This window comes from Lithobates pipiens, unplaced genomic scaffold (assembly GCF_037356315.1).
Source record: "Lithobates pipiens isolate NorthernLeopardFrog02 unplaced genomic scaffold, aLitPip1_a1.2 Scaffold_16, whole genome shotgun sequence".
Lineage (NCBI taxonomy): Eukaryota > Metazoa > Chordata > Amphibia > Anura > Ranidae > Lithobates > Lithobates pipiens.
The window spans coordinates 627,203,011-627,216,105 of record NW_027507748.1 but is presented as its reverse complement, the minus strand read 5'-3'; the positions used below and the strand labels follow the sequence as shown (position 1 = coordinate 627,216,105).

Below are 13,095 nucleotides of genomic sequence, written 5' to 3'. Positions count from 1 at the left end.
CCTTACAAACCACTTTGACTTACAGGTAAGCCTAGATTAAGGCTTACCTCTAGGTCCAAGAAATATCTCCTAAACCTATATGGTTTAGGAGATATTTACCCGAAGACAGCCACCGCTGTCTACGGCGCATGCGCACTGGGCAAGCTGCAGATCACGGCGATATGCCACAAGTGTCGGTTCCCACGCGCATGCGTGGCAGTGACGTCATCGCGGGTCCGGCGAATCACAGCGCCAGAGCAGCGAGACCCACCAAGAAGATGGGCGCTCGGAAACTACAGGGGACAGCGGTGACTTCGCCGGCTCCCGTGTCAGGTAAGTGACACATAATGGATTACTATGCGATGCATAGTAGTCCATTATGCTTTACCTTTGCAGGGAATCAAAGAGGAAGTAAACCCATCAGGGTTTACTTCCTCTTTAAATAACATTAAATTATAATATGATTTGAGTAGAAAATTGTACTATATATGTTATATTCATTTTTTCTTTTTATTTGCTATTTTTTTTTCATGCTAAAGTGGAGTTACCCTTTAATTTTGGCTTTGTGGCACCAGTTAAGACATCTGTAAGTGTAACTTAATGCCATACCAATCAACAAGCATTAATGAAATATCTCCTTTCCTTGTGCAATGAACACTGGGAAATAAATTCTAAGAACATGGCGCTCTGCCACAGTATGTGATGTAGCAGGCAGGGCTACCCTGCCCCAGGCTGTCAATGCTTTAAATTTATGTTATGCATAACACTTCATTTTAATTTTTTTTTTTTAATCCAGCTTTAAATATTGGTAAACCAGGGTGGAAGGAATTATTCAGGTTGTTCTTTAGAGGCTGTATTTTGGCTGTATGTTATTAACTTAATGAACTGTAGATCTTCACTTGGGGTTAAACTGATTAATGCCTTCAGCAAAATAAATTAGAAAACATCATCACACTTACTTTAAAGCAGGACAAATCTCTAAAAATAAAAATTGCTGGAGGCAGGGATTTTTGGCAGCAATTTTTATTTTATTTTCTGTGTACACTGTACACAGCTGTGTGGTGATAGACTGGTTATCGGGGGAGATCCTGAATAAGTACCTATCTGAGTATCTAGTTCCTCCCCTACCTAGATCAGGTAACCATTCAAAGATGGAGTTGTTAATTCGCCTTCCATGAAGGTTAAAATATAACTAAAAACTAATTTTTATTTTTATTTTTTTATTTGTTAGTTTTGGATAGAGTGGAGAGGGATTAGAACACCTATCAGGTTTTTATCTTTACTTTTAGGGGTATTCCCTGTCTTTATTTGCCCTGTTTACTGTAATCACTAGGAGTGAAAGATCTCAAATTTTGGGCCGTCATCAGCACAGGAATAGAGGGTAAATCTTCCAATGGGAAAACTAGTTCCGGTGACCCTGGTGACAACCAGGCATTCCCATATTTTACAGGGATTTCCTCTCACTTCCTGTTTTGGTTATGGAACAGGAAATGAAAGGAGATTTCTTTAATAGGTCTCCGATGTCAAGAAAACCTGAAAGGAGTCATAACCTTCCTTTACTCTATCCAAAATAAAAATAAAATGTTTCACTTTTAGTTCTGCTGTATGTGCACCCTTACCTTTTAAAACAACCCATTTCGTTTTAAAATAGAAATGAAAGGAAAAACATGTACAGTATCTCACAAAAGTGAGTACACCCTTCAAATTTTTGTAAATATTTTATTATATCTTTTCATGTGACAACACTGAAGAGATGGCACTTAATGGCACTGCCTTAACCCTCTTGGGCATAGAGTTCACCAGAGCTTGCCACTGGAGTCTTCTTCCACTCCTCCATGATGACATCACAGAGCTGGTGGATGTTAGAGACCTTGCGCTCCTCCACCCTCTGTTTATAACAGTGTAAATTTACTGTCCCCTCAAAATAGCTCAACACACAGCCATTAATGTCTAAACCTCTGGCAACAAAAGTGAGTACACTTTGAGTACACAGTGTCCAAATTGGGCCCAATTAGCCATTTTCCCTACCCGGTGTCATGTGACTAGTTTGTGTTACAAGGTCCCAGGTGTAAATTGGGAGCAGGTGTGTTAAATTTGGTGTTATCGCTCTCACTCTCTCATATTGGTTACTGGAGTTCAACATGGCACCTCATGGCAAAGAACTATCTGAGGATCTGAAAAATTATTATTTTTGCTCTACATAAAGATGATCTAGAAGATTGCCAAGGCCCTGGAACTGAGCTGCAGCATGGTGACCAAGGCCTTACAGCGGTTTAACAGCACAGGTTCCACTCAGAAAAGGCCTTGCCACGGTCAACCAAAGAAGTTGAGTGCACATGCTCAGCATCATATCCAGAGATTGTCTTTGGGAAATAGATGTATGAGTGCTGCCAGCATTGCTGCAGAGGTTGAAGGGGTGGGGTGTCAGCTTGTCAGTGCTCAGATCATACACCACACACTGCATCAAATTGGTCTGCATGGCTGTTGTCCCAGAAGGAAGCCTCTTCTAAAGATGATGCACAAGAAAGCCCGCAAACAGTTTTCTGAAGACAAGCAAACTAAGGACATGGATTACTGGAACCATGTGCTGTGGTCTGATGAGACCAAGATAAACTTATTTGGTTCAGATGGTGTCAAGCATGTGTGGCGGCAACCAGATGAGGAGTACAAAGACAAGTGTGTCTTGTCTACAGTCAAGCATGGTGGTGGGAGTGTCATGGTCTGGGGCTGCATGAGTGCTGCTGGCACTGGGTAGCTACAGTTCATTGAGGGAACCATGAATGCCAACATGTACTGTGACATACTGAAGCAGAGCATGACCCCTCCCTTCAGAGACTGGGCCGCAGGGAAGTATTCAACATGATAACGACCCCAAACACACTTCCAAGACAACCACTGCCTTGCTAAAGAAGCTGAGGGTAAAGGTGATGGACTGGCCAAGCATATCTCGAGACCTAAACCCTATTGAGCATCTGTGGGGCATCCTCAAACAGATGGTGGAGGAGCACAAGGTCTCTAACATCCACCAGCTCTGTGATGTCATCATGGAGAAGTGGAAGAGGACTCCAGTGGCAACCTGTGAATCTCTGGTGAACTCCATGCCTAAGAGGGTTAAGGCAATGCTGGGAAATAATGGTGGCCACACAAAATATTGACCGTGTGGGCCCAATTTGGACATTTTCACTTAGCGGTATACTCACTTTTGTTGCCAGCGGTTTCGACATTAATGGCTGTGTGTTGAGTTAAACACATTATTTATGTAAAACAAAGCTGCTGACCTTCAATGCATAGACACACCTCTGCAAACCCCACTTGTCTGCCGATTCCGGCTTCTCATTGACTTGCTCCTAAGATCTGATTGGTTAATTCATAATGTTAACCACAACATACAAGGCCATCCACAACATCGCCCCCAGCTACATCACCAACCTCATCTGCAGATATCGCCAAAAATGCCCCCTCCGCTCCTCCCAGGACCTCGTGCTCTCTAGCTCCCTTGTTACCTCCTCTCATGCTCGTCTTCAGGACTTCTCCAGAGCCTCTCCCATCCTCTGGAACTCCCTGCCCTGGTATATGTGATCAGCCCCTAACCTGTCCACCTTCAGGAGATCCCTGAAAACTCATTTATTCAGGGAAGCCTATCCCACACCCACCTAACAACCCCATCAAATCATTCTCCGCATCTATTACCTTTGTACAACCACCCCCTCCCTTTAGAATGTAAGCTCTACGAGCAGGGCCCTCCTGTTCCTTCTGTATTGTACTGTAATTGTGCTGTCCCCCCTCTACATTGTAAAGCTCTGCGTAAACTGTTGCCACTATATAAACCATGAATAATAATAATAATAATGGCTGCAATTATATATGCAATCATTCATCTTTCGTTATGCTGATTGCTGTACTTTACAAACAGCTCTTTGCTTTATTAAATAGGCCCCTATGTGAGTGTTATATTTTTATATATGAAATATTTAGGGCAATTGATAAAACTACAAGGAGCACAAAGCCCCTAGGGTGGTTTCTGTTTGTGTATTTGTGAAAAAAAGTATAATTGGGGAAACTATTTTTGGAGTTTGTACTGTCTGGGAAACTGAATTCACATGGCTGTCTAGGGGCATATACCACCCAGATCAGCATATTTCTACATATATAAGTGTGGCACATAAATGATGTATATCTGCTAGGAGATATATGATCTTGGGGGTCATAGATAGAATCACAGTTGATTACTATTGTGGTATTTACCTGAGGAAGAACATGTCGTAATAGATTTTTTCGAAAAGCATTGGATAATTGTGGTTGGAAGTTTACTGTGAGGGACCCCCTTTGTGACAGCAAATGGCAACTGGATATACCACTTAATATCAAGTGTAATGCTTTGATGTTGACCCTTTACCATTCTTATGAAACAATGATACATAGTTACATAGTAGGTGAGGTTGAAAAAATACACAAGTCCATCAAGTCCAACCTATATGTGTGATTATATGTCAGTGTTACATTGTAGACTTGTGCACAATGGAAAATTTTGTTTAGTTTCGGTTCGTTGTCATTCGTAAAATACATCATTTTGTTCTGTAATATTCATTATGTTACATTAATATGTTTTCAGATAATTCGTTATTATTCGTAGAGTGTCGAATTAATTCGTTCGTATTCGTTGAAATTCGCTATGTATGTATGTATAGACATTCGTGATAATGATTCGTAGTTTTGAAAGTCGTTGGTTTATTGAATCTTTTAACACACACAATGACAACGTCTCTTCTCCTCGGCTCAAATACAATACAACACCCTTCTCACTCAGTTCTCAGGAATGCACTTTGCCAGTAATCCATCCTCCGGCACAAAATTAATTAGCTGATTTGACTATAAGATTTACTTTGAGCTGACCTTTTGTTTCATTAGATCTTTAAAGAATTACCGAATTCATTTGAATTCATTCAAATTCATTCGTTATATTTCTTTCGTATTCGTTGTTATTCATTATTTTTTTATTCGGATGCATCCGAATGTCCGAAAGATGGAAAATACGGCCGAATTTCGATTCGTTACGAAACTAATTGCACAAGCCTATTACATTGTATATCCCTGTATGTTGTGGTCGTTTAGGTGCTTATCTAATATCTTAAATGATGTGAAATACTGTTTTTAATACTCCAATAACAAAGGGATGGATATTTTATGTGAAAATAAAGCTGACAAATTTATGTTTTTTAACTAAAATGCATAAGTGTGTGCATAACTTTTTGGGTAGCCTACAAAGTCCCATTAGAGGTTGCGCAACAAATTGAATGTATCTGCTAGAAGAGTTCCATTTTAGAAACTGTACATAAAGTATAACCTTCATTGTCTTAACATTAAATTAACCACTTTCAGACCGGACCATTTTGCTGGTAAATGACCAGAGGTCTTTTTACACTTTGGCACTGCGCTGCTTTAACTGGTAATTGCGCGGTCATGCAATGTTGTACCCAAACAAAATTTGCGTCCTTTTCTTCCCACAAATAGAGCTTTCTTTTGATGGTATTTGATTGCCTCTGCGATTTTTATTTTTTGCGATATAAACGTAAAAAGACCGCAAATTTTGAAAAAAAATGATATTTTCTACTTTTTGTTATTAGAAAAATCCAATAAACTCAATTTTAGTCATACATTTAGGCCAAAATGTATTCAGCCACATGTCTTTGGTAAAAAAAAAGTCAATAATTGTATATTTATTGGTTTGCGCAAAAGTTGTCACATCTACAAACTAAGGTACGTTTTCTGGAATTTACGCAGCTTTTAGTTTACGACTGCCTATCTCATTTCTTGAGGTGCTAAAATGGCAGGGCAGTACAAAACCCCCCCAAATGACCCCATTTTGGAAAGTAGACCCCCTAAGGAAATTGATAAGAGGCATGTTGAGCCCATTGAATATTTTATTTTTTTGCCTCAAGCGATTGAATAATGACAAAAAAAAAAATTTTTTTTTTTTTTTACACAAAGTTGTCACTAAATGATATATTGCTCACACATGCTATGGGCGTATGTGAAATGACACCCCAAAATAAATTCTGCTGCTTCTCCTGAGTATGGGGATACCACATATGTGGGACTTTTTGGGAGCCTAGCCGCGTACGGGGCCCCGAAAACCAAGCACCGCCTTCAGGCTTTCTAAGGGCGTAAATTTTTGAGTTCACTTCTCACTACCTATTACAGTTTTGAAGGCCATAAAATGCCAAGATGGCACAAAACCCCCACAAATGACCCAATTTTAGAAAGTAGACACCCCAAGCTATTTGCTGAGAGGCATGTTGAGTTCATGGAATATTTTATATTTTGCCACAAGTTGCGGGAAAATTACAAACTTTTTTTTTTTTTTTTTTTTTTTAACAAAGTTGTCACTAAATGATATATTGCTCATGCATGCCATGGGCATATGTGAAATGACACCCCAAAATAAATTCTGCTGCTTCTCCTGAGTACGGGGATACCACATATGTGGGACTTTTTGGGAGCCTAGCCGCGTACGGGGCCCCGAAAACCAAGCACCGCCTGCAGGCTTTCTAAGGGCGTAAATTTTTGAGTTCACTTCTCACTACCTATTACAGTTTTGAAGGCCATAAAATGCCAAGATGGCACAAAACCCCCACAAATGACCCCATTTTAGAAAGTAGACACCCCAAGCTATTTGCTGAGAGGCATGTTGAGTCCATGGAATATTTTATATTTTGCCACAAGTTGCGGGAAAATTACAAACTTTTTTTTTTTTTTTTTTTTTTTTACAAAGTTGTCACTAAATGATATATTGCTCACGCATGCCATGGGCATATGTGAAATGACACCCCAAAATAAATTCTGCTGCTTCTCCTGAGTACGGGGATACCACATATGTGGGACTTTTTGGGAGCCTAGCCGCGTACGGGGCCCCGAAAACCAAGCACCGCCTTCAGGCTTTCTAAGGGCGTTACAGTTTTGAAGGCCATAAAATGCCAAGATGGCACAAACCCCCCCCAAATGACCCCATTTTGGAAAGTAGACACCCCTAAATTTAGGGGTACACTAGTGAGACTAGGTAATAAATGGCGGGTGCCCTGAAACTATAAAAAAATAACTAACCAACCAGCGTCACCTGTAACAGTTATATGGTGATCACTGGTGAAAGGGTTAACTAGGGGGCAATTAGGGGGCTTTATGCGGTAGTATATGGGGGTCCCTGGCGCTATAAAAAGCTGCAGCGAACCTAAATACCTACCTGCCTAACTAGCGTCACCTGTGACACTAATACAGCGATCAGAAAAACGATCGCTTATTAGGCTGAGTTCACACTGGAGCGATGCGGGAACGCCACGAATGCGCGGCGGGTTCCCGCATCGCATGCCTCCCGGCGGCAGTTCACACTGCCCTATGCGAACTGCTGGGAGTGTCAGTGAAATGTTACTGACACCCCCAGATCAGTTCGCATATCGCAGTGCGATCTGCAAACTCGGATCGCATGGTGTGAACACCCATGCGATCCGATTCTGCTGCGGGCCAAAAAAAGGGTCCCGTGCGAATTTGCGGCGGGTGCGGCGGGTGCGGCGAATGGCTGAACTCGAATCGCACAGAGATCGGATGTGATTTGCACTGCAGTGCGGTGCGAATCACATCCGTTCTCATAAACCGCTGCAATGTGAACCCAGCCTTAGTGACACTGGCGACGGGGGGTGATCACGGGGTTAAACCTTTATTGGGGGGGTTAGGGGGGTACCTTAGAACTAAAGGGGGCTAACCCTAACTGCCCTAACAGTTATTAGTCACAAATGACACCCGCCGGGTGATCAGGGGGTTAAACCTTTATTAGGTAATAAATGGCGGGTGCCCTGAAACTATAAAAAAATAACTAACCAACCAGCGTCACCTGTAACAGTTATATGGTGATCACTGGTGAAAGGGTTAACTAGGGGGCAATCAGGGGGCTTTATGCGGTAGTATATGGGGGTCCCTGGCGCTATAAAAAGCTGCGGCGAACCTAAATACCTACCTGCCTAACTAGCGTCACCTGTGACACTAATACAGCGATCAGAAAAATGATCGCTTATTAGGCTGGGTTCACACTGGAGCGATGCGGAAACGCCGCGAATCCGCGGCGGGTTCCCGCATCGCATGCCTCCCGGTGGCAGTTCACACTGCCCTATGCGAACTGCTGGGAGTGTCAGTGAAATGTTACTGACACCCCCAGATCAGTTCGCATATCGCAGTGCGATCTGCAAACTCGGATCGCATGGTGTGAACACCCATGCGATCCGATTCTGCTGCGGGCCAAAAAAAGGGTCCCGTGCGAATTTGCGGCGGGTGTGGCGGGTGCGGCGGGTGCGGCGAATGGCTGAACTCGAATCGCACAGAGATCGGATGTGATTTGCACTGCAGTGCGGTGCGAATCACATTCGTTCTCATAAACCGCTGCAATGTGAACCCAGCCTTAGTGACACTGGCGACGGGGGGTGATCACGGGGTTAAACCTTTATTGGGGGGGTTAGGGGGGTACATTAGAACTAAAGGGGGCTAACTCTAACTGCCCTAACAGTTATTACAGTCACAAATGACACCAATGCAAAAAAAAAAAAAAAAAAAAAAAAATGACATTGGTGTCACTGTGACTGGGGGGCAGGGGTAATTGGGGGGGTGATCGGGGGGTAAAGGGGGGGTGTGAGTGTGCCTGGCATGTTCTACTGTGTGTGTAGAGTGTTGGTGCAACTCACCGATCCGCTCTCCTCCGTGTCGGAACGAAAAATACCGACACGGAGGAGAGAATACATCACTTCCTCTCCTGTGTTTACATTACAGGAGAGGAAGTGATGTCACCGGGGATTTCTATTCGTCGGGAGCGATCGCGAGGGGGTGGCCATGAATGAATGGCCGCCCCCTCGTCCCGGATCGCTCCCGGACGAAAACCGACCGCCGCAGGCACCGGGCGGGGGCCCCCGACCCGCGGGAGGCAAGGGACGTACATGTATGTCCTTATGCCTGCCCGTGCCATTCTACCGACGTACATCGGCGTGCGGCGGTCGGCAACTGGTTAAGTTTCACAATATATTAATACCATGTCCTCAAGTGTAACTAAAAGCAGAACTTTTTTTTTTTTTAAGATTTGGATGCAATGGTTAGAGGTTAGAACTGCTGTCAGGTGTTTATTACTGTCTATGCCCTCTAGTGGGATTCACCATCTCTAAGCCCCTGTACACACGGTCGGAGATTCCGACAACCAAATCCGTCGGATTTTGTCCTTCGGATTTCGGACTACGTTCAGGCTAGTAGCCAATAGCTTTGGTGTAGGAATTTGATCTGAGCATGCGTGGCACTTTGTCCAATCGGAATTCTCTGCACATGATTGGAGTATGTCCGATCGGAGCATTTTGTCGGAAAATATTTCCGGCAAGTTGGAAAATTTGGTCCGACGGATATTCCGACGGAAATACAGTCCGATGCAGACCACACACAGTCGGAATATCCGACAAAACGCTCCGATCGGACACATTCCGTCGGAATCTCAGATCGTGTGTACAAGGGCTAAGGCCGCGTACACACGGGCGGACTGTTCGTCCAACTTTGTCCGCTGAACAGTGTTTGGGCGGACAGTCCGCTCGGGTGTGGGCTTTCAGCGGACAGTTTCAGCGGACAGTTGGATGGACAAGGTTTTTCGGAAATTCCGTAAAACTGTCCGCTGAAACCTTGTTTCAGCGAACAGTCCGCTCGTGTGTAGGCTTGTTCGTCAAACAAAGTTGCGCGCATGCTCAGAAAGGATTTTCACGCCGAAAGCTATAATGCAGTGTATAGGACGTTGTATTTTTCGTCCCGTCGTACGTGCCGTTCACGTCATCGCGCACGGTTTCAGCAAACTGTTCGTCCGTCGTGTGTGGCCATGTCCGTCCATGCTAAGTTTGAGCGGACTGTTTGCCGAAACTGTTGGACGGACAAAGTTGGGCGAACAGTCCGCGCGTGTGTACGCGGCCTAACTGTTCTGCTCTTGTCATAGGGAAGGAAAGTGAGGAAACATCCAAAACTTTGAGTTGTCACCAGAAGAGGAATAGAGAGGAAATCTTCCAAATCTTCCAAATGGGGACAACTTGTTCCTATGACAGTTATTTAGGAAGGGGTTTCCTTCACACTGGAAAGATATTCTCTCATTTCCTCTTGAATCTTGAGGATAAGAAGTGAAGGGAATTCTCTCTAATGAGACAAAGATGGCAAAAAAAAACACCCCAAAAAACTGACAGGAGTCTTAACCCTCCCCTACTCTTTCCAAGGGGAAAAAATACATTTTGACATTAGATATAGAATAGAAAAATGAACTATACTATAGAATAAAATTACAAAGCAAATACACATATTGGCGGTTATTTACGAAAGGCAAATCCACTTTGCACTTCAAGTGCACTTGGAAGTGCAGTCGCTCTAAATCTAATGGGTAGATCTGAAATGAGGGGAAGCTCTGCTGATTTTATCATCCAATCATGTGCAAGATTAAATGCTGTTTTTTATTTTTCTTGCATGTCCCTCTCGGATCTACAGCAACTTTAATTCCAAGTGCACTTTCAGTGCAAAGGGGATTTGCCTTTAGTAAATAACCCCCATAGGGTTTTCAGAATTCCTAAAACGAATCATCTGGAATGCCTTCTTCTTATTATTTTGTATTCATTTCACAACATCCGCTACTCGTCAGCTGAAATTTCAGATCAGCCTTACAGTTCTAGTGACTGTGGTGGCTGTGACAAAAGTAGAGCGGATTGGCTCAAATGATTTCTATACCAACCCCAATGATAAGTTTGGATAGTGGCCTATTACTGACATGGCTAGTTGTAAAAGTTTAGTAACATGCAGGTTAGGCAAAGTTCAGAAACATGTCAAGAGTTGGAAAGAGCCCCTTATTTACCTCAGCATGGGCCTCATGCACGCTCATCGTTTAGCCCCATGCATGAGACTCCGACATGTAGGTGCTTGTGGAAGGAGCACCATCCAGCCCCAGAATCAGCAGACTTTAAAAGTCTATGAGAGTCTGAAAGCTGCTGTGGTTGGATGGTGCACTGGTACTTATGTTTAGTGCAGTTTGCTCCAGAAATGAATGCCCACAACACAATTATTCTGCATTCTGAGCATTCGTCCCTGGTCACATACTACCCTAAACTTTAGTACCAATCGGTACACCATCCATCCCCGTTCAGTCACAGCAGCTTTCAACCTCTCATGGAGTTTTACAGGTCGCCAGCAGCGGGGCTGGGTGGTGCTCCTATGCCATCCACCTGCACTTAAACACTATAGACCCATGCATCTGGGCTATACACCCAGTATATATGAGGGTGTACCTTAGGGGTAAAGCCCTTACTTAGCCCAGGAGGACATTGTAGGCGTTGACCATTATTGTGGATTAATATGTAATAATGTGCACATCCGACTGAAAACAAGTGGTTGTTTCTCGCACGTCTCTGCTGCAGAATCCCTACTGATTTCATTATGTAGGCTGTCAGTGAGGAAGTGAATTTAAGATGTAATGGTAATCTCTAATTATATAACCTCTCTTTTCAGGTGATGTGCCTTCAGGATTTCTTTGGTGATGATGACATTTTTATTGCTTGCGGACCAGAAAAGTTCCGTTACCAGGATGATTTCTTGCTGGATGACAGTGGTAAGAGAGACTTTCAAACAGTAACAAGTTCAACAAGTGTTCCAACACTCACCATAGTGTCCAAGTTTATGTCAGCTCCAAACAGCTCACATTAGATCCAAGAACAACAAAAACCCCGCTAAGAAAATATTTCTGTTCCCGTATAAGAAACAGATGAGGATATGTTAACAGATTTAGGATTTAAAACATTGTCCTGTGCAGAGTGAATGACTACACTTACCTTTGAGCTAAAGCACAAATGTATTTCCACTCTCACAGCCAAATTGGGATAACACCTACTTTATATTTGTGACATGTTCCCATTCACATAACATGAAAAAAATAAAATAATTGCTGCTAACCTTTTTTACCTTCTTTGCTTCGCTTTTCACTTTGTATTGTTAAGTAGTGGGCTGTGGATTTATATTTACCATATTTAAGGTTGTGTTAAACCCCAACAAAAAAGGTAATATATTGCAGTTTACCAGTCCTTCAAGTGCAATTCCAGCCAAAACCTAACTAAGCTAAAATCTACTCTCACCCCCATTCTATTTCTATTTTATCTACCGTGCAACAGGAGAGAAGTCTCTATTTACCTAGGCCACTCTGGTCCAGTTACATGATCGGGTCCCAGCGCCAGCTTCAGTGTAGAGGAGGAACAGGGGACAACGGATGCCCCATAATATGCCTATGGGCGATGTCACCACCCAGTCTCTGCAGCCGTTGTCAGCAATCTATCCTATGCACTGAAGCTGGCGCTGTCGAGATTATCTGACTGGAGTGGAGCAACTTCAGACCCACTTCATGGGTATGGATACATGTCTTTCCTTTTATTGAGTAGATAAAACCGGGCCAGGACAAGGCATGGACAGGAGGGCGCAATGGTTTATTGCAGGGGTAGGGGGCACCCTGACCCTAACCCTACGGGAAAGGGGGGCGCAGTTTGGCATCTTTGCCCGCGGTGCTGGATGACCTTGTCCTGGCACTGAGATAAAATAGACTTAGATTGGGGGTGGAAGTAGATTATAGCTCAGTGGGTTTTGACTGGATCTACACTTTAACCCAGTGATTCCCAACCAGGGTTCAGTGGAACCCTAGGTTTCCTTCAGAGGTTGCTAGGGGTTCCTTCAGCATTGGGCAATTTCTGCCTCTCAGATAAGTTCCCAATGACACCATTGATCTTTTTAGCTATCTGTAAGGAGGTAATTCTTCCCAATGACCACAAGTGTAAGGGCCATTCTTCCCACTGACCATCACACTAATGTATCATGAATTGTAGATTTCTAATTTTTAGCAGGGATTCCCTGATACCGGAGAACTATTTCAAGGGTTCCTCTTTGTTGAAAGGGTTGAGAAAGGCTGCTTTAACCACTTGCCGGCCAGCCACCGCAGTTTAATGCTGTGTACACACGATCACATATTCCGACAACAAAATCCATGGGATTTTTTCAGACAGATGTTGGCCCAAACTAGTCTTGCATACACACGGCCAC

The 13,095-nt window shown here is 43.5% G+C and overlaps 1 protein-coding gene across 4 annotated transcripts in view; it reads left to right on the top strand.

Moving 5' to 3' along the window:
* Positions 1-13,095, top strand: part of DCLK1 (doublecortin like kinase 1) — a 551,424-nt gene that overhangs the window by 224,322 nt on the left and 314,007 nt on the right. For all 4 annotated transcript variants that reach the window (XM_077484138.1, XM_077484139.1, XM_077484141.1 and 1 more), the window contains exon 4: positions 11,524-11,623. In XM_077484138.1, coding sequence (XP_077340264.1) covers positions 11,524-11,623 — 100 coding nt within the window. The remainder of the gene's footprint in view (positions 1-11,523; positions 11,624-13,095) is intronic.